Below are 22907 nucleotides of genomic sequence, written 5' to 3' on the forward strand. Positions count from 1 at the left end.
TATAAGACTGTAGAACAACACGAAGAACACTCGCATCGTACTCGAGACGTTGCGGGATGAGAGACTACTCGCCAAATTCAGCAAGTGTGAGTTTTGGTTGGGAGAAGTGATGTTTCTCAGTCACATTATGTCGACTGAGGGAATCAAAGTGGACCCTGCCAAGGTCGAAGCAGTTAAGGAATGGAAGGCACCATCAAACGTTAATGAGATTATAAGTTTCCTCGGTCTAACGGGCTACTACTAAAGATTAATTGAGGGATTCTTAAAAAAAAATCGGCTGGGCCAATGACTTAGCTTTTAAGAAGGAGAATCAAGTACTTTTGGTCCGAAGTTTGTGAACAAAATTTTTAGGAACTCAAGAGAAGGCTGACTACTACCCCAGTATTAGCAATGCCAGAAGAAAATGAAGAGTTTGTGGTGTTGGCATTATGCCTCAAAGCTAGGACTAGGTTGCGTGTGGATACAAAATCAGAAAGTATGAGCATACGCGTGTCGTCAACTGAAGCCCCATGAGCTGAACTACCCGACTCATGACTTAGAGCTCACGGTCGTCGTGTACAAGTTGAAGATTTGGAGACACCACTTCTATGGAGTTAAGTGAGTAATCTTCACAGATCATAAGAGTTGAAGTACCTCTTCGAGCAAAATGGATTTGAACATGAGATAACGAAAATAGCTCGAATTAGTAAAGGATTACGATTGCACCATCAGTTACCACCTAGGAAAAGCGAATGTAGTAGTTGACTCCTTAAATCGAAAGACGAGAGCCAAGTTAGGGTATTTCACCACCCAACAGAGGGAACTGAATCGTGACTTCGCCTCACTCAATTTAGAAATTGCTAATCATCAGATACAATATCAAGTTGTGTAGCTGCACTAATAGTTAAACCTGATTTGAGCGAAAGAATTGTGCAAAAACAAAAGGAAGATTGGTTCTTGGAGAAGATTCGTCTCGTTGCAAGAACAAGTGAAACTAAAGGATTCACCGAAGCCAAGGATAATGCACTAATGGTTGGTGAAAGATTGTGTGTGCCACGCAAAGAAGAGCTGAAGAGTGAAATCATGAGTGAAACACACGACATGTCGATTACAACCCACCCTGGAAGCATGAAAATGTATCGAGACTTGAAGAAAAGCGTTCCAGTTGAAAGGAATGAAGAGAGGTATAGTTCTGTTCGTGGAACGATGTCTTGCATGCCAGCAAATCAAAGCTCTGCGCCAAAAACCCTACAAAACACTGCAACAGTTGCCTATTTCGGAATGAAAATGAGAGCATATCAATATAGGATTTGTGGTGAGCTTACCCAGATCAACGCATAGAGACACCATCATTTGGGTGATCGTGGATCGCCTATCAAGTTCGGCACATATCCTCCACATACAAATGACTTTCAGATTGGAGAAGCTTGCGGGGCTAGAGATTAAAGAAATTGTGCGTCTTGGCGATGTATCTGAGTCAATCGCATCTGATCGTGATTCGAGATTCACAGTTAGACTCTGGAGGAACTTACAAGAAGCCATAGACACCAGGATAAACTTCAGCATAACTTACCACCACTAAACAAACGGTCAATCTGAATGAACAATCCAATTATTGGAAGAGGTGCTTCGAGCAATTGTTGCAGAGAAATGAGGAAATTGTGAGGACCTGCTGCCTTTCATGGAGTTCACCTATGATGACAGCTACCAGTCAACGATTGGAATGACCTTACGAAGTGCTACATGGACGTGAATGCAGATTACCACTTTATTGGAAAGAAGCACGCGAGCGAAAATTGTTGGGACCGAAACTAGTTCAGCAGATGATTGAGAAAGTCGGCCAGATTAAGCAGAAGATAAAAGAAGCACAAGATAGATAAAAGTCATATGTGATACACGATGCACTGAATTAGAGTTCGATGTTGAGTTGAGGATCGACTATTTCTCAAAATTTTCCAACAAAAGGAGTTATCCATTTTTTTTTAAGTAGAGGTATTTTACGACCTCATTATATATGATCTTTTGAGATCTCAGATAGAGTGGGCAATGTAGCTTATAGGTTGACACTGCCACCTAGCATTGAGGACGTGCACAATGCGTTTCACGTTTCACTATTGTGAAAGTATGTGTTTGATCCAAAGCGTGTAGTAAAGCAGGATGAAGTAGATCTAGCCCAACACCTGAACTATGGAGATAAGCCAATCCCGATGCTTGATCGAAAGATCCAAGTTTTAAGAAACGAGCAAAATCCCTTGGTTAGTACTTTAGCACCACCATGGTGTAGAAAAAGCGAAGTAGGAACTAGAAGAAAAGTTGTAAGCTCAATACCCCAAGTTAGATTGCTACGGCTTGTAAATTTCGAGGACGAATTTTTTTTTAAGGAGGGTGGTATGTGACATCCCGACATTTTCATAAGAAATATAGAAGACCATTAATTAAGTATACTATTGATACACGTTCGATATTTTATAATTATATTATATCAAGGAGATTGATATAGATTTATATTCAATATAATTATTTTGATCAATCAAAATTTTGAGACATTACTAAATTATATGACTAATATTTTTCATTTTACTTATTCAAGTATCTATCATTGTATTTATTTATTTATTCCACTGAGTCTAAGGCCCAATATATATATAGTTATATTTTTAAAAGCTTTGGGTTGATCTACTTATTTATTTAGTTATTTATTTATTTTTGAGGCATTAAGCCCAACATATGAAGACTTTATTTTATGAGCCCAAGATCAGATTAATATTTTTTTCTGCCTACGTGAGTGAGATGAAACATCTATTCTTTTCTCAAGAATCCACCAACATCAGAATTTATTTTATCTCCAGACAAGTGATCCTGCAGGAAATTCTTTTCCTTTCCAAGATATTCTTCAACAGCCATGTTGTGACACTTGGCCTACATGCAGCCAAGTTTCAGCCTCATTTCAGCCATTGTTTTCAAATTTATTCATCAATCCTAATTAATGACTGCAGCCTTCATTTTCACCTCACCACACACCTTCATTTTCACCTCACCACACAGACCACTTATGCTTCAGCTTATGCTCCAGCTTTCAGGTAAGATTCTCTACAGTCTTATGCTAGTCTCATCTCCTTCACTTCTTGAACATAGACTCACACAGTACAACTCTAAGACATACTTTTTCATGACTTATTTACAATGAGAACTCACATACCAATTCATCTTTAAACCAAAGAATGAGAGAAGAAGGATCAGTTCAAAACAAAGAAACAAATTGACAGCTTTCATTAAGAAATTTCAGAAATAGATCACTCAAAATCAAATCTTTTCAAATCTGAGAATTTTCCTTTTTGAGTGTGAGAGACGAGAGGGAGACGAATGCGGGCTGTCCGAGCTCGACGCCGAGCTGTCAAAGCCGCGGCTGCCGGCGTTGCAGCAGCCCGCCGGCCACCCACGGCCAAGACAGACGGGGTCGGAGCGAGGCGGCGTCGGGGGCGAGGCCGGGGCGGCGCGGCCGAAGGCCGAGCGCCGCTGACGCGGCATGAATGGAGCAGCAGCGGTGGCGGCCCTCCTTGGCTGCCTACTGCCGGTAAAGTGAGAGAATGGAGGAGATGGGAAGGGCGCGGCGGCCCGGCCGCTATCGTGCGGCCACGGACGGAGAGGGAGAGAGGGAGGAGGCGGCGGTGCGGCTGGAGTCGCGTCGTCGCTGGATTCAGAGGGTGGCCGGCGCCGTGTCTGATGAGTGTGTCAAGGGCTGGGAGAGAGAGAGAGAGTCAAGGGCAGCAGGCCTTCCGGCCGTGCGGGCGCCGGAAGGGAGGCGGTGGCGGCGGAAGCTATGGAGGGGAAAGAGGGGCGGGGGTTTTGAGAGAGAAAGGAGGAGAAGTGGAGAGAGAGGGAGAGAAAGAGAGAGAGCCGTTTGAGAGGAGAGAGAGTGATGAGAAATGTTTAATTTATTTTGTTTTTAATTTCAGACTTTTACATTTAGGGTTTTGACTCTTTTAATTGGACTTTTAATTTGGGTTATCTTCAAATTAGCTAATGGGCCGATTTAGTTATATATACTGGGCTGATTTTATTATTTTCTAATTGGGCTCTGTTTATTTATTCTACCTTGGCTCATTTAAATTAAGCAGGCCTCTTATATTAAATTCTTTGGACTCTATTATTTTATGAGACTTAAGTAGTCTATTAATTCCTCATGGATTAAATTTATATTTTGATTAAATTACTAAGTATTTTAAAATTTTTAAATTCATTATTTATTTAATTTTCATTAAGTTATTAATTATTTTTGGAACTTTGATCCTCAATGAATACGTATTCCTTAATTCGGGCAAAGTGTATCAATAGTTAGTGATTTTCCCATTTTTTTATTTAGAAGTTAGAATAGCACCAATAGACCTATTAAGAATAGATTTTTTGTAGGCTTTGAGGATCAGGAGGTTTAGCATTGCTTTCCCGTGACAGGTTTACGATTAAACTACAGGCTTTGCCTATTCAGGTGGGTTTTATTTTACATACAATGTATCTTGAGTTATATAAGCTCTGATATTTCATGAAAATTATCTGTTTATCCAATATAAATGTTTTTATGTGCGTTCTGTAATTGTTTAAGGCTCGCTTAAGTATCGATCGAGATTCTCATTTGGCCTAACACGCTAAAAGAGGATTGTGTACACAGGGTTAGTGGCTCGATGAGTTGATCGCCATCGTGCACTAACAGATTTAGAACGTTATAAGGGTGGGTGCTTGACAGGAGGTTATCCGGAGCACGGTGCTTGACAGGAGGTTATTCGGAGCACAGTTAAGGTTATTGATTCCGACCGGGTGCGTCCCGAGATCAATAACAGATTTTGGATCTGACTGGGTGCGTCCCGAGATCAGTGAATGTAGGGAGGAAGTGAGTAACAATCGAACGTACATGGCGCGCCACTTAATGAAGAAAAGTTTTGTCATGCTTAGAAGTGGGATTCCGTTTTAAAACCTTCTAAGTCATGATTGTGATATTGGATAAACTGCTTCGATTACTTCATAAAATATTTCGAAAACTTGTGCCCACTGAGTACATTAGTACTCAGCCCAAATTATTTTCAAATGTTTTCAGGTTGATCGGTTGGTGCAGACGGGACTGAGCTGAGGCTAGGGTTCTACGATGTCTTTTGCTTCCGCTAATGACTAGCTTGTCACCTCGTTCTCCATCCCCTAAATTGAAACTTCTATTATGTGGTACAATATTATCTTGTTGGGCTTAGACTCTTAACCCATATTTCTATTAGTGAAGCTATCAATGATTATAATCAGAGTCACGAAACTAAACCTATGCGATCCTGAGTTTGAATATTGTCATTTGATTGGCATCTCTCAACGCCTTTCATTTTATCTTCTTTCATCTTATCTCTTTAGAGATGAATACCCGATTTAATGGGTAAATTATCAATTTTATTCAGCTCAATTAAATCCTTCAATTATTTTCCTATTTCTTTTTGCCTTGGAGAAGTCGGGTCGTTACATTTTGGGCCCCGTTCCTCGGGGTCTATTTTTTCATGGGACTCAGTGGCTTCCGTCATCGTTATGCTGAGTCCTGGAGTTTTATCTCCTTTTTCCCGGAGGCGCTTACCTGCGTTGATGAGGGGTTGTTTCTTCGCTTTTTTTATGGTCGGTTGGGGCAGCTTTTTACCGAACAGTTGGTAGGCACTTGGTTTAGGCTGGGCTTTTGGTGTTCAGTTAGCTTTTGCGCTGTTGGTGGCGCAGGTGATGAGGCGGAGGTTGGTTGTTGGTTGGCGGGGGTCTGGTGTTGTGAGGTTTGGAGTGTCAGTAGCGCCTTTTCGGGTCTGGGCGAGCTCGGCTCGGGGGCGCTGCTGGTCGGACTCCGTTGGTTTCCGATCCCGTTTCTCGGGGTCGGTTTTCTTTTGGGATTCTGTGGCTTCCGTTGTCGACAGTGGCAGATCCAGGGGGGGCTAGGGGGGGCTTCAGCCCCCTCCCAATTTTTGAGTTTTTTTTTTTTTTTAAATTATAGATATATATATTTATTATTTTGTTTTATATCTATATATATGTGTATATAAATAAAAAAATACAAGAAAAAATATAGTAATACATTATTTATAGTATCCAACTATCCATATTAATTGCTCAACACATTGAGTTGTTACATTTATAGTATTATTTTTATCATTTTTTCTTTCTTAGTTAATTTTTAATGTTAAATTTGAGTCAATTCTAAAGGTAAAAGTAAAATTACTAATTACTAACAATGAAAATTAGTTTATTTGTTTAGAAGATGAAACAATTTTTTTTTAAGAAAAATGAATAAAAGTACGTTTTTATATGCTTTCAATCTACTTGATGTTGAATTAATTGAATTGCGAACAATTATCTTATTATATTAAGTGATTGTTGAAAAAATGTATGAAATGGAGTGTACGGAATGCTCAAAAAAATTGCTTCGGGGGCTCCCGCCCCCGAACCCCCGTGTAAATATTTTCAAGCACCGTAGTCCAATAGATTCAACCCCCCCTAACATTGAATCCTGGATCCGCCCCTGGTTGTCGATATGCCGAATCCCGGAGTTTTACCTCCTATTTTCCGAAGGCGCTTGGCTTATGCGTGTGGGTGTTTATGGTGCGGGGTTGTTTCTTTCGTTGTTTGTTTTTATTTCTCTACCCTGTGTTTGTTCTGTTTTTCGGTGTTGGGAAGCCGAGCGGCTTAGGGGTGATGGTTAGGCCGGAACCTTTGAAGTCGTCTCACCTCCGCTTCCTTGCACTTTTTTGTTTCTCTTACGAGTACTCTTTTTCCCTTCTAAGGATTTTCCCTTGCGGGTTTGCCTTAGAAAGGTTTTAACGAGGCTCGGCCCTTAGTTTGCTCGTTGTGCTCTCAAGGGTTTTTTTGTTTTCCTTCTTTTAATAAAATTTAATTTAAATTATGAATTTAGTACACAACTTCAAAAAATTATATAAATAAAAATATATAAATTAAGAATATATAGTGATAACTTAAGAGAAATAAAATGACTATAGGCATAATAATATGTAAACGCATGAATTAAAGTGATCTTTTAAATGCATTATTGAAGTCAATATAAATTAAAATTAAAATTATAAGAATGTTATATAATAGGAATAATTGCAAATGAAGTGGAGTTCGAGAGATTTGAAATAACAAAATATGAGAATGTCATATGGAATAAGTCATTTACTTATTATATAGGATAGATTATTTCCAAACAATCACGGTTCCTTTGTTATAAATGTGAATCTGAAATTGTTCTTTCTGAATTAACGATAAAAAAAAAAAAAAATGGTCATAACCTTTTACTTTAAATTTTGGCACACACCATAATTGTCTATTATCAACTTGATTTCAAGAGTTACTTTATACTGCTAACTGCTTTATGAATATTCTGCGACATGTAAGACAGATATATTTCATCATATTCATGCCTGTCAGGAACTAGTGTGCTGTGGGATTATTTTTCTCTCCATGTCATTTTTTTTTTTTTTGTTATGTCATGCAAAGTAAGCACCAGGAGTAATTGTTTATTTTATTATTTCGTCGAGAGTTTTTTATTGGTCCTACTACTTCTGAAGCAATTTGTAAATAATAATAATAATACTCTCTCCTTCCTACGAAGCATGACACAGTTTCCTTTTTGGTCTATCTCACGAAGCATGACACGTTTCTAAAAATGACAAAAATTTTACCCTTTATTCACATTTTCACTTTTCCACCTATCACACTTAAGACACAAAATACCAATTTCTTAATTCCCGTGTCGAAAAGAAGTGTGTCATGCTTCATGGGACGGATGGAGTAATAAATAATCAAGGTGATGACACCGTGCATTATCTACATTTTTTAAAAGGACCGTGCACTAATTGAACATTGGAAATTTGGGGCGAGCATTCGAATTGTAGATTAGATTTTTACCTAATTCAATTTGATCTGATCCAAAATTTCCGAAATTCTCTTAAAATTCAATCAATCCGAACTATATTATTCAAAATTTCGAATCTGAAAATTTGAAAAATTTCGGATAAAATTTGATACAAATCGCAAAATCCGAAATGTAAAAAAAAATTCCGAAAAATCGAAACTACATATCAACTTAACCAATTAGATAATTTTGATCGAATTAAGATCCTAATTAACAAACTATTAATTATAATCAACCAAGATCAGAGTGTAGGGTTAGAATTTAGATATTATTTACATATAATATTATAATATTTACATATACTATCTAAGAACTAATCCATATATATTTACATATAATATTATAATATTATTTATATTATAAATATAATTCGAGTTTTGATTTTTTTTTTTTTTTAACTTTAGAACTATCAATTCGATTCAATTCAAAAATTTAAAATTTACTTAAAATTCAATCCCACTCAATCCAAAATTTGGACAAATTCAAATTAAATTTCAAATCTTAATTTATTTTGAATCGAATATTCAAATTTCGGACATTTGAGTTACCGCTATATATTCGGAATAACAAATTAACAAGTAGTAACATAAATGTAGGTAGAAGGGTGACGACTTTTCTGGTAGTGAAAATTCACCAACCCATTTTGAGGCAATGCAAAGGCACCACATATTCTGCCCACTTCAACCAATTTCATGAAAAATAATACACCCACACATTATGTGTGTATATAAATTACATGTATATTTTGTATTAAATTATTAAAATAAATAAGTGATGAACAAGATATACTTTATCTCTATTCGATTTTTTAAAACATGCAATTATTCTAAAATTTATTAAAATTATTGTCCATTTTCTTTCCCGGAGTTCAAAAAAAGGCTTACTAAAAGTATAAATGAATGATTTGCATAAAATAAAAAAGTATAAATGAATGGGCAATGAAGACTAGCTCAAGTGGCAAAGTTAAGGCATTCAAAAATTTTCTTTTGTGAGAGATCTTGGTTCAATCACATTTACGTGCGGATAATTTTTCCACTTTGTGCGGGTAGTGGTTTCGCATGCATGCAGTTATTTTTCCACAACTTTTGTGTAGATAGTGATTTGCATGCATGCGATTATTTTCTCACCTTTGTGTGGTGTAGAGATCTCGCTTGCGTGCAGATTGCTCATTTAATTATATAATACTTAGATATATATTGTAATTTTAAAAAAACAACACCTTGATTCTTTCTTCATTTTCATTATTTTAATTAAATCATAATAAAAATTTTATGTGTTTCTGTTATGCATCCTAATTCGACGGGAATTTTTTGTTTAAAAATAAATAAAAGTAATTAATAGGTAAAAAATGTGATATAATTGGCGCCGGAGCGGTATTTCCAGTTATTGCAGCACCTAAAATGATATTATGAGCTACCATATTCCTGATTAAGATGTTTAAAGAAAAGAAAAAGTAACTATACAATTTCGACCAAATTATCAAATAATTTTGTGATAGTTGCTACGAGCCAAAAGTCAACCAACAAATGATAAAACGCCACCATCAAAAATCTTCTTTGCAAATGAGTTTGACCTAAGTGATATACCTGGAATTTTTTTATTTATATATATTTTAAATTTTTCTTTATTTTTTTTATTTTTTTCTCATTACTTCTATTTCATATTGTTTTTAATCATACTACACCTTGAATAAAACTTATATAAATAATTATGTATAGTATCCCATCCTACATATATTTTGCATCTTGAATTTAATTGGACTAATTATTAATTATTTAGTTGGCCAAATAAGTAGTTATATTTTTTCATCAAAATTTTAATTTAATTCGATTAATAATAATTCAGCCAATAACTAAGTTTGTCAAAATAATAGATGTCCATATAATAAAACAGTAAATTAATAAATTTAATTTGTCATGTTTTATCTTTTTAGTTTACTGATTTTATAGTTAAACATAAAATAATTAAGTTTGTCAAATAATAGAAATCACATGTTAGAAAAATGAATTAATAAATTTTACTTCTCGGGATTAATCTTTGCGGCTCATTTTTATTTTTCAATTAATCAACAAAATATCAATTCAGTATATAGATTGTGTTTATGTACATGATTTTAAAGAATGGGTAACTACTCTTCTAAAAAAAAAGAATGGGTAAGTCTATGTATAACAACATATAACATTTTATTAGGTTAATTGGATAACACATTGTTAATTTATTTAAAGTAGTTAATTAATTAATTAATTCTATGTTATGCTTTATTGTATAAAATAAAAAAAGATCAAATAATTAATTTGATTTTGTTGTTTCTTATAAAATCAAATCGACCAATTTAAGTACGAATTATTACTAATTTTTTCAAAACTAAAATATTACTTGGTTTAACTTGATTAACCAATAATCGAATTGAAAAATTCAATTATTTGATGTTGGTTTGAGGGAAATGCAATTTAGTGTAGAGGTGAACACTCTAAATTTAAGTTACTTAATTTAATTTTTAAAAATGATGAGTTTACCATGATACCAACGTTGAGAAAGCTGAAAATTTCGATTGTTTGATGAACATAAGATGATTTTCTAAACACTAATGTTTATATATAAAATAAATTAAAATTTAATAAAAGTTGGTTTAATATATTTAAAACTAACTCATATTGACATGTCTGCATAAGTTTTTTATTTATTCAAAGTGGAAAAATTATTATTTGTACTAAATTAATTACTATACAAATTGGTCAACTAATTGATATGCTAGGAATATATATGCTTATTTATAGCCCTAGACGAGATGATTCTTAAAATTCATTTCTGGTCTTTCAAACTCCATGTGATATAATGTTCAAAAGTCAAAGGTGGTCTATCAAGCTTCATACGAGATGTACTCAGAACTCAGTTTTGACTCCAAACAATATGATGCTCACAAGTTAGAAGTGATTTGTGAAGCAAACAAGATAATGCTCATAACTTAATTATGACCTTTAAAGTTCCAAATGAAATGTTACTTAGCACTCAGCTCTGGTATTTCAATATCAAAATGAGTGATGCCTAGAACTCAGTTTTGGTCTATCTAACTATAGACGAGATGACGTTCACAAGTCAATTATGGTCTTTCAAGCTCCACATGAGATGATGCTCACAAGTCAGTTATGGTCTTACGAGCTCTAGATGAGATGCTGCTCACAAGTCAATTTTATCTTTCAAGTTGTAGACGAGATGATGCTCAAAAGTTAGTTATATTTTTTTAAGCTTCAGATGATGATGTTCATAAGCAAATGTCACATTTCAATATTCAGATAAGATGATGATTAAAAGTTTGACGTACAAAAGTCAAATGTGATATTTCAGCTATAGATCAGATGATGCTCAAAAGTCTTGTAAAGTTCGGATGAGATGATGCTCACATATAAGATGTGGTCTTAAATTTACCTGTCAATTTAAAAAAATTGTACTTCTATAAAATTATTAAATATTTTCTATATACAATTAACAAGAAATGCGATGTATCAATCCTCCATCATATTCTATGTCAAATTTACATATGTTTTTTCTTCTTATTTTTCTAAAATCCTCAATCCTACATCAACTTTTTATGAAATTTTATCAAATGAAAACTTATATAAAATGGCAATATATTCTAACTCTCAACAAAAAATTAACATATGATAAACAATTATTGAGATTATTATAATTTAAATTATATCACTAATTTAATTTCAGTCAAATAAATTTAATTAAAAATTAAAGATCATTTCGTATGCTTTATGGCTAATAATTAAATGTAAATAATTTTCTATTGAATTTCGATCGATTTCACGCCTGTACATGTAAAACTAAAACTAATATTCTTTCCTTTTCTTTTCTTGCTTTAAAGCAAAACTAAGTACTTTCGTGACTCGTGAAGCAGTCAAATACATCGAACTAATTTTTCACATTTCACCAACCCACGTACAAACATGCTAGCGCTTGGTTCAACTCGAAGATTCACCAACCCACGTACAACCGCTATGGCGCATGGTACAATTTGCGGAATGCAGAAAACTGTGGTAATCACAACCCAAGTGAGCCGACACCGTCAATGGGGCCAGCTGGCACCGTCTCACTGGCTAACTGGCACCATAGGAGTCCGGTAGTGGGCCCGGGTAGGGTAGGTTTTTTTGATTTGCCAAGGGAAACTAGAGAGCGAGTCCTTCGGATCCGGGTTTATAAATACCCGCGCCTTCATTTCAACTAACCTGCATCTCACTACGCTACTTCTCTCTTCCTCCCTTTTGAGCTGCAGATCTAGGCCTCCTCTTTTGCGGAAAGGTACGCAAAATGACCGAGTCTCGATTTACTGTGTTAGATTTGGTTGTCGTGACCTGTGATTGTTTTAGATCTAGTGTTTTTTTTTTCACTTTTGTGTTATACAGATTTGTGAATTTATGGTAATTGAATGTCGGCAGTTTTCTTGTTTTCGATGATGAATGTGCTGCTATACCGTTTAGTTTACCGGATCGCAGAATTTCATTAGAAGTGTGATGGTGGATGTAAATATCTGTGCTGTATTGTAGTGAGATTCAGATCTTGTTGTGCATTTTGCGCTCGAGAGAATGCCGTGATTATTAGTTGAGGATCTGCATTTTTCCGTACATAATTCGTAAATCTGATTTATCTGATCCATGATTGATTGCACGAGAATTTTCAGCTACCACGTATAGCATTATTTGTAACAGCTTTCTAAATCTGCTGCATCTGCCGTTCAGAAGTTTTATAACGTTCCTTTACATAAATTAGTCTTTACTGTTTACTCCGATACCTTTGGAGTTCATGAAGAAAATGCGTGGTTTCTACTATAGCTACTTGTTGTGCCTGTTTATATCCATTTTGCAATAGACAGAGAATCTTCAAACTTTAAGTTATTGCACCTTTATAGTTACTTAACTGCCTCTAAAATTTTTGAATCGTTTGCATGTACTAGCATCTAGAACTAACACATCCCTGATCCTGTTTTCCAGATACAATATGGATACCTTCCTGTTCACCTCAGAGTCTGTCAATGAAGGACACCCCGACAAGCTCTGCGACCAAGTCTCAGATGCCATTCTTGATGCTTGCCTAGAGCAGGACCCAGAGAGCAAAGTAGCATGTGAAACTTGCACCAAGACTAATATGGTCATGGTCTTTGGTGAGATCACAACCAAGGCTAAGGTGGACTATGAAAAGATAGTTCGTGATACCTGCAGAGGGATTGGATTCACCTCGCCAGATGTTGGCCTTGATGCTGATCACTGCAAGGTCCTTGTCAACATTGAACAACAGAGCCCTGACATTGCCCAGGGAGTTCATGGTCATCTCACCAAGAAACCTGAAGAGATCGGAGCTGGTGACCAAGGGCACATGTTCGGCTATGCCACCGATGAAACACCAGAGCTGATGCCACTTACTCATGTCCTTGCCACCAAGCTTGGTGCCAAACTCACTGAAGTGAGGAAGAACAAGACTTGCGCATGGTTGAGACCTGATGGCAAGACACAAGTTACTGTTGAGTACAAGAACGAGGGAGGGGCCATGGTTCCTATCAGAGTTCACACAGTCCTCATCTCTACGCAGCATGATGAGACTGTTACAAATGATCAGATTGCCGCTGACTTGAAGGAGCACGTCATCAAACCTGTGATTCCTGCTCAGTATCTTGATGACAAGACAATCTTCCATCTCAACCCATCTGGGAGGTTTGTGATTGGTGGTCCTCATGGAGATGCTGGTCTCACCGGTAGGAAAATCATCATCGACACCTACGGTGGGTGGGGTGCTCATGGTGGAGGTGCTTTCTCTGGCAAAGATCCTACCAAAGTGGACAGGAGTGGAGCATATATTGTGAGGCAAGCAGCAAAGAGTATTGTGGCATCAGGACTTGCTCGCAGATGCATTGTCCAGGTGTCGTATGCTATTGGAGTAGCAGAACCACTGTCTGTGTTCGTTGATACATACAAGACGGGGAAGATCCCGGACAAGGATATTCTGACACTAATCAAGGAGAACTTCGACTTCAGGCCAGGAATGATGGCCATCAACTTAGACTTGCTGAGAGGAGGAAACTTCAGGTACCAGAAGACTGCTGCTTACGGTCACTTTGGCCGTGATGATCCTGACTTCACCTGGGAGACTGTCAAGATCCTCAAGCCCAAAGCCTGAATTTGTTGAGCTCGTTGCTGCAGACCAATAACAAGCTTGGCTGAGTATATCAAGACTACGCATATTTTTCATGACTCCCGGATGCAGTATTAGTGTTATTTTGTGTCTCCGAAAATGAGGGAGCCGAGCCTGCTGTGTTGTTGAATTCATCTTCATATTTGCTTTTTTTTTTAATTTTTTTTTTCATCATCATTATTATTATTATTACCGTGTTGTTTGCTCTTAGGTAAAGTTGTCTTCTAACCGATTTTTCTCCAGAATCATAGTAGTCTGGGGTCGCAGATTGAATGTTATGTTACATTTCACGATTTCTCGGCTCATCCATGCTGCACGTAATGCTCAACATCCTCGATTATTTCAAGTCGAGTATATCGACTTCCGTGAGTATATCGAGTATTAATGTATTTGTGATAAATATGTTAATGCTCGACTTCCGCGAGTCGAATAATAATGATAAATACACCAATGCTCGACATGCTCCATTGCGAGTCAAGCATTCGAGCATTCTTAGAAAATACACTAATGTTCGATATTTGTCGATTACAAATCAAGCATTAGTGCAAAAAATACACTAATGCTCGACATAAGGGTAAAAATGTCCCAAATAAGTATATTTATATGTTTTTATAAAAAGTGGGTATTTTTAGGTTTTTTCAAAATATGTATATATCATTTTGCCCCTTTTATATACTAACAAAATCAACGTGCATTGCACATTTAACTAGGTATCATATTATCTTATGGAAGTTAAAGATATAGATATTATTATATAGTTTGAATGTGTAATTAATGCCATTTTATATAATGAAAATAAAATATATGGATATTATTACATAGTTATAAACGATTTTATTAATTAAATTTAGGAAATTGACTTACTTATTTGTCTATTAAAATTTAAAACAGGAATCTTTGGTGCACTGTACACGGTTGCACCCACGGTTCTGAGTTCTTTGGTGCACGGTTGCGCACTTTTGTACACGGTTTCGAGTAGAAACCGTGTACAGCCAAGTGTTAGCCATTTTTAAACTCAATCGACATATATCAACAACAAGCAATCCAACCAAACAATAACAAACAATCAAACCAAATCAAATGCAACAATGCCAACATCCAAACAACATCAAATCCATCAAATGCACTAGAACAACATCAAATCCATCACAATCCTGGTACGTCTATAGACAAATTAAAAATAATGTGGGCAATTTTATCTCGGTATGTTTGTATCTACTCCACGGTCTGCAAGCTATCAAGCGCCGGAGTACCAATAAGAAGTATGTTAAGGTCAGCGCATGCATAGGCACCGCAACTCACCTCGTCTTCTTGGTGTAATTGAACTTCAGGTGGCATGATCACCAACTCCAAATAGTCATCTGGTCGACGTGCTTTCAATCTAGCATTGTTGCCCCAAAAGCCCACCCTAATTGACAATCAAGGGAATAAACGAGTGATTGCCTTCAACTGAGAGTGTCTGAGTCGTCAAGCAGCTTCAACATGGGACAATGAATCATACACCTCCACTGTCCATCGCTATATGGATATGCAAATCGTAACCCAATGGTTTCCACCAACATTGCAGATAGTATATATCTGCATTATCAACAAATATAATTAGAATGTTGTGACCTTTCACATAGAATTACATATAAGTACACTTACATTACGGGCATTCATGCAGTGGGAACCATTCACACGATCCGGGGGGTTCCGTCTTTTATAGTGCATCTTTGATTCCACATACAAACCCTGAGGATCATCGGGATGCAACTCTGCGAACTGGAGCTTCATTTGTTCCTGAAAAAGAAATAATTGAAATATATTCTTAATTTGTTCCTAAAACGAAGCAATTTACAATAAAACTTAAATAAAACTCAAGTGGGGCTAGTGGAGTAACAACTAAACTAATTCCACCCAGGAGACGACTTCGACCTTCTGCAAATTTTGGCTGGTTTATTCTAATCCTTCAATACAGGTGAAATATGAACATGTCGATAATCTGCATCATGTAGTTGCACAATTAAAAAAAAATAACTTAACATTACGATATGTAATCAAATAACTAAAAAATAACTTAAATAGTACCTCGCTCGAGAACTCTGAAAATCTATCCAATATCCGCGTGAACAAAGGTTTGGTCATGTAAAATATCTCAAAGACTGTCACATAAGCATCATCGCTCGACCGCCTAAACTGGGTGAAAGCAGACCTCAACTCTTGCACGCTCGCAATAACCCGGCCACCCACGTACGGGCTCTTCAAGGCAGCAGACAGCTTGAGAACAGGTCGACCCAAATCATGTGGATGATCGTCCTCCTCAACTGAATATGTCCAACTGAACTAGACATCGTCATCCGCGAGACCATCACTAGGCATGTGTGGACTAGGCTCCGGGTGATAACTATGATCCTCAAAGAAGCAGATTGTCTCTAACTCTGACGAGTCGCATCATCAGCATGCACTGATCTCCCCTGACTCTCCCTAGCCTGATCCTTAGCATGCCCTGATCATCCCTAACACTCACGAGGCTGATCCTCATGATGAGATGATCGCATGTGACTCTCCCGAGGCCAATCATCATGATGAGATGATCGTTTGTCACTCTCCGGAGGCCGATCATCATGATGAGATGATCGTCTGTGACTCTCGTGCGGAATATGGGAGGCAAACCGTCTGTGACTGATCCTCGGACCGTCGTACTCCTCACTCCTGCGTCCAGCATGACTTATATGGCTGGATGATGATCTTCGAGACCTCTTGGAAGATCGTCGGCCGAAGAAATCCTACATGGCGGCGACCACACCTCGAGTCACTCGAGCAATCAGTCCATGCTCTGACTCATCTTCCATAATCGAGCGGCACACACTGTCAGTCAACCGAGTAGTCACACTCTCGATAACATGAGAAATCAGCTCCTCGTTCCGTCGACCCTACGAGGCGTGCTTACAGCAAACCTGATCTGACTCTGCCTCTGGACCTCACTCAAACTCCTACGCCCTATGCCTCTTTGATGGGCTAGAAGTCGGATCAACAAACGAGCGTCTCTTACGCTCAACAACCTCAGACATCTTGCCACGAGCCTTCTCTGATCGTAAATGTGACCTACTCTTCGGCGCAGGAGGAATAACAACAGCATGTTCGGGTAAAACATGATCCCTCAATCCGGCATATTGCCCTTGAGGGTAGTATCGGACATCAAATGTCTGACCGATCAAGAGGGTGTTATAATAAAGCTCATCTGTCTCCAATTTAGTTGGCGCCAGAGTCGTGTAACAGTCATGCTACATAAAAGGTAAGCAAAGATTAGTCAAATATAACATAAAAAAAGTGAAAGTGTAAAGCATCAATAATTACTTCCAGATCGAAAAATGGGTGAAGTCAGCGGATGACTTCCAGGTCGTCCACATCAAACATCAGGGCATTCTCAGGGACGTGTCTCGCAACCCACACGCCCTGCCCAAAGCCGGAATGGCCTCATATGACCAAATCTGTAATGCTCATGCGGGCCCATAGAAATGGTACGTCTTCCTCGACCGCCAATCTTCGAAGGGTGCTTCTTCAGCACGCTCATCCCATGGCATAAAATTTGAAATGAGTATGAGCCCCATGGGAAGTCCAACCACGCCCGAGGATCCTCAATCAGTGCCCACACCCAATCATCAACATACCCCTTATCGCGACAAAAAAATGATCAAATAGGCCACGAGGATGTTTGTCGCCTTCAGATAATCATCGGGGTTATCGCCCAGCCTATTGGTATTGAACCGCTTTTGCAAATCACTAATAGACACAAAGATGTTTGCCGTCTTCTTGCCTCGAAGTACTCTGTGAAAAAGGTCCGTCCTCGGAATATTGATGAGCCCAGGTTTGTGCTCTGTTTTTGTGTTTGTTTTAAGTCTAGATCGAGTCTTTTTCCTTGTGTTTGTGTCGTTTGGTCGCCTGGGAGGGCGTAATTCAATGGCAGGACCAGCTTATGGGGAAGAGGCCAAAATGCCAGAGAAGCGGAGTGCCAGAGGATTCAAAAGGGCCAGAGGAATCAAAGCCTCCAGCGGATTCAAAATGCCAGAGGAATCCAAGCCGCTAGCGGATTCAAAAGGGCCAGAGGAATCAAAGCCGCCAGCGGATTCAAAGGGCCAGAGCAATCAAGCTGCCAACGGATTCGAAATGCCAGAGCAGCGGAGTCGGCTTTGCCAGAGAAATCAAGCTGACAGCGGATTCGAAATGCCAGAGCAGCGGAGTCGGCTTTGCCAGAGAAATCAAGCTGCCAGCGGATTCAAAATGCCAGAGCAGCGGAGTCGGTTTCGCCAGAGAAATCATCCGAGCAGCGAAATCAGCCGAGCAGCGGAATCAGCCGAGCAGAAGAATCCTCCGAGTACTCCAGGGGTCGATAGTGCTGTCACTTCTCGTGAAAGAGGTATGCGCCAGAAGCAAAGGGGATTTGGAGGCAAAACCATCCCTTATGCCCATAAGTACCGCACGAGAGCTGGCAGGAAAGAGAAGGAATGAATGCAAGAGAAGACGGACGCACAACAGACGGGCGAAGAAGGATTGCAAGTAGGAGTCCGAGAAAGGCGGAAGGCGGCAGCTATCCAAAAGAGACCGATAAGGCCAAACCAATGCCTTAACCAAAAGGAAACATATCTTCATGAAGATTAGGTCTGAAAAGGGATAAGCATCTCCATGCTTGCATGGATCCGGCCACATCTAATGGGCTGGGCCTTCGTACCCTAATGACTCCTATAAATACCCGACGAGCTTCACAAGCCAAGGGTGCTGAAATTCCGTTTTGTTGTGCATTGTTTGAGAGTTGAAGCTAGCCCAGGCTGTGGGCGTAACCTCGTACTTTTCTGTTTATGTTTTGCACGGCACTTTCGGCCGTAGGTATTTTGATTTTCATTTAAGTAATTTCAATTCCAGTTATGTTTTCCTTTATATCTTTTGCTTGTGTTATTTACGTTATGGTTGGCTAAGTTTATATTCTGATTTGGGAAAGATGATCTAAGCATGAATGAATAAACTCGAGAGGTCTAATTTGAGCATAACAACTATATGAGTATATTCCCGATACACTAGGTTTGATTCCAAAAAAGGTTGTAACAACTTGGTTAATTAATTGATCACTAGTTAACTAGGAAGTTCTGACCACAAGTAATAATTTGGGCATAAGGCGAGTTGCCATCGACCTCCAAAATAGTACAACTGGTGTTGGAGCTGTGACTGCTGTGAAATATCGGCGTAAGAGTCAAGTGGGTCTATCTAATTCTTAAAGCATTCTGGGCAAAGCACAACTAGCGATAGGCCATCGCAGAGAGCATGGATGTTGCCCGGGGTAGTTGATTTCCATTAGCTGACCCTTCTAAGGGATCATAAACTGAAAGGATAGATTCGGTAAGGGGTTTGTTGTGTGCGTGACGAGTGACAATAGGGGCACAACAATTCTTATGCCTATAACCACTGGTATGCGAATATAGTGATTAATCTTTGCACCAATGATCCAGTGTTAATTCATGTTTAGTGATTCAAACCCAAGTCATAATTGTTTTGTTATTTGATTTATCTACTTTGTTATTTCAGTTTAGGTTGGATACCCGTTCTGCCCACAACCACGTTTTGGTCAGAACACTACAGAAAACAAAACCTTTTTAGTGACACCTTTGCAGGAGAAGTTACTGCTCAGTTCCCTGTGGATTCGACTATGGACTTACCACTAGCTAGTCTAGTTGTGGGCACAGGATTATTTATTTGCACGAAGCTCAAACGACAGCTCCGTCAAATTGGCGCTGTTGCCGGGGAACTGAGAGCGCTAGTAATTTCTTTTGTAATTTTTGTGTGAGTTTTGCCTTCACGTTTGTGTATGCGTCGTACTAGGAGTGCAGGGAACGAAGACCTTTTGTTCAACGAGGAGATTGAGCGACTTGTCCGACTGAACAACGCTAACAGACGCAGGGCAGAACAAGAGGCACAGGCAAGAGAGAGATGGCAGAAAATCCGGAAGGACAGAATGACAACAACAACAAGAGGACCCTTCGAGACATGATGTTCCCAAGCAACCTGAATCTCAGGCCGTCAGCAATAGTGTTACCCGAGATCACTGGAAATTGGGAGTTGAAGCATACACTAATCCAAATTTTGCCCAAGTACAGTGATATGCCCGGGGAAGACCCTCAAAGACATTTACAAGACTTTGAGATGACGTGTGGAACAGTGCGCACCGCAAGTCTAGCCCTTGGCGAGTACATCCGACTCCTCACTTTTCCGTTCTCTCTATTAGAAGGAGCGAGGGAGTGGTTGTACGATTTACCCGAAGGAAGCATTCGGACCTGGCAAGAGCTGCAGAGCAAGTTTTTAGAGCGATACTTCCCAGCCGTCCGAATCCAGAATTTGAGGACTCGAATAAGTAACATCAAAATGGGGACGGGAGAAATCCTCTATGAATACTGGGGAAGGTTCAAGCAGATGTTGGCCAAATGCCCACAACACCAAATACCGGATCATGATCTTATTCGGTATTTCGTGGGAGGACTCCGAAAACAAGATAGGCAATGGTTACACGCTGCATGTGGAGGATCAATCTTAAACAAATCTGCAGCGGAAGCTTTCAAGCTCATAGCGGACATGGCAGAGGAATCGAGAGATGAGGAAGGGACTATAGTCAGAACTACTCCGGTGCCGGCTCCTTCTGCCCAAGACGAAAAGTTGGACAAGCTTTGCAACATGTTCGAGAAATTTATGACGAACCAAGGAACACCCAATCAAGAGATTCCCAACATTCGGAAGCCTGTGAAGGCATGCCAGCTTTGCATGGCAAATTCACATGCAACCGATGAATGTCCACAACTTTTCGAAGATGAAGAGCTTAATGGTATTGGGCAACAGCCAGGAGGAAACAACGGAGGGCAGAACCAGAAACCTTTTGAGTCCTACAGGCAGCAGTACAACAATCAAGGATGGAGGCAACATGAGAATCTTAGGTACGGCAACAACAACTTTTTGGGGCCAAACCAAGGGCAGACGAGTAACCCACCACAATACTCGCAACAACCTCAACAGGGAAGAGGATCCTCCCTATCAGAGCTCGTGCATCAAATGGCCCAACAACAAATGAAGTTCCAGCAAGAGACCGAAAAATTCATAATGGAGACGAGAGGAGGAATGCAGAATGTGAACTCCCAACTATCACATCTTGCCCAAGCAGTCGCCAGACTTGAAAGCAAACAAGGGACACTCCCATCCCAAGTGGAGGTGAAGAAGGTGAATGCCATGACACTCAGAGGAGGAAATGAGTTACCCGAGGTTGATAAGGAGAAAAACAAAGAAAAGCCGGAGATCAACGAGCAAGTCGGAATGGGATCAGCAGATGAGGAAGAATTCGCCCAAGAGAAAGAGGCAAAGCGAAAGGCGACAGGGAAGGGTAAAGAGAAATCAAGCCAGACTGAGCCCAGACTCCCCTTCCCAGACAGAATGGCCAAGGAACAAGAGAAGGAAGAATTAACCGAACTGGTTAAAATCTTCAAGAAGGTAGAGGTCAATATACCCCTTTTGGTCGCGCTACGCTCTATGCCCAGATGTGCAAAATTTCTCAAAGAACTCTGCACTCGGAAGGTCAAATACACGGATGATGCGAAATTTTAAGTGGGTGAATCCGTGTCCGAAGTCTTACAACGCGATATGCCCATAAAATGTGGAGATCCTGGCATGTTCTACATTCCATGTGTAATAGGAACCATGAAGGTGGAAAAGGCAATGCTCGACTTAGGGGCATCCATCAATGTTATGCCCTTATCCATGTACCAGGACCTGGAGATAGGACCGCTGAAGCCTACCCGAGTGGTGATCCAACTAGCAGATCGATCAAATGTCTACCCAGAGGGGATATTGGAAGACGTTTTGGTCAAAGTGGAGGAACTCATCTTTCCTGCGGATTTTTACATTCTCGACATGGGGAAGTCAAAAGCACGAGATCCGGTCATACTTTTGGGCAGACCATTTCTAAAGACTGCCAGGACTCGCATTGATTGTGATACGGGCAAGCTAACATGTCAGTTTGAAGGGGAAACGGTGACCTTCGACATATACAATGCCATGAAACATCCAGCCGATACAGAGATGGTGAAAAGTGTCGACATGATCGAGAAGGTTGTTGAGGAGGTTTTGCCCAGAACAACATTCAAGGAGCCATATGGCACTATAATCCATATGGCATAACCGAGGAGGACTTGCAAGAGGAGCATTTGCAAGAGGCGGTGAAGATACTTAATGCGTGGAGCGAAGAGGTCAACCACACTGAAGCACTGAAAATCCCCACCCCGAAGGAAGAAGACCGACTTGTTCCATCAATCCAAAAGGCACCCAAGCTCGAGCTGAAGTCTTTGCCCAAACACCTCAAGTATATCTTCTTGGGCGAGGACGACACTTTACCCGTAATCATCAATTTAGAGTTGACACTCGAAGACGAGAACAAAGTCAAGATGACTTTGGGGAAGTACAAGGAAGCAATTGGATGGACCCTAGCCGACATTAAGGGCATAAGCCCTACTGTATGCATGCACCGCATATTACTAGAGAAAAGATGCAGTCCCAGTCCGACCCCCAGAGAAAGCTCAATCCAGCCATGAAGAAAGTCGTGATGAAAGAGATACTCAAACTGTTGGATTTGGGCATAATATACCCAGTATTCGATAGTAGGTGGGTAAGCCCAGTACACGTTGTGCCCAAGAAGTCGGGCATACAAGTGGTGGAGAATGAATTCCGAGAATTGATTGCTACAAGGTTGCAAACTGGCTGGAGGGTGTGTATTGATTACCACAAGCTCAACCAAAAAACACGGATGGATCAC

General features: G+C 39.4%; 3 protein-coding genes and 1 long non-coding RNA gene across 4 annotated transcripts; all 4 read left to right on the top strand.

Moving 5' to 3' along the window:
- The first annotated feature begins 2821 nt into the window (after positions 1-2821).
- On the top strand, positions 2822-5358 carry LOC130997814 (uncharacterized). Its single transcript, XR_009093220.1, has 3 exons — positions 2822-3059; positions 4390-4465; positions 5069-5358. It is a non-coding gene; the product is annotated as an uncharacterized LOC130997814 (long non-coding RNA).
- Positions 5359-11894: 6536 nt separating this feature from the next.
- LOC130997815 (S-adenosylmethionine synthase 3-like) lies at positions 11895-14379 on the top strand. Its single transcript, XM_057923251.1, has 2 exons — positions 11895-12202; positions 12892-14379. The coding sequence occupies exon 2, from the start codon at positions 12899-12901 to the stop codon at positions 14069-14071; it is 1173 nt and encodes a 390-aa protein (XP_057779234.1). The 5' UTR covers positions 11895-12202; positions 12892-12898; the 3' UTR covers positions 14072-14379.
- Positions 14380-20047: 5668 nt separating this feature from the next.
- On the top strand, positions 20048-21703 carry LOC130998354 (uncharacterized). Its single transcript, XM_057923779.1, has 2 exons — positions 20048-20857; positions 20948-21703. The coding sequence occupies exons 1-2, from the start codon at positions 20048-20050 to the stop codon at positions 21701-21703; spliced, it is 1566 nt and encodes a 521-aa protein (XP_057779762.1).
- A 36-nt stretch (positions 21704-21739) lies between these two features.
- On the top strand, positions 21740-22686 carry LOC130998355 (uncharacterized). Its single transcript, XM_057923780.1, has 2 exons — positions 21740-22219; positions 22285-22686. Exons 1-2 carry the CDS (start codon positions 21740-21742, stop codon positions 22684-22686), a joined length of 882 nt encoding a protein of 293 aa, XP_057779763.1.
- Positions 22687-22907: the final 221 nt, after the last annotated feature.

The sequence above is a fragment of the Salvia miltiorrhiza genome, chromosome 8 (genome assembly GCF_028751815.1).
Source record: "Salvia miltiorrhiza cultivar Shanhuang (shh) chromosome 8, IMPLAD_Smil_shh, whole genome shotgun sequence".
In the NCBI taxonomy this organism is placed as follows: Eukaryota; Viridiplantae; Streptophyta; class Magnoliopsida; order Lamiales; family Lamiaceae; genus Salvia; species Salvia miltiorrhiza.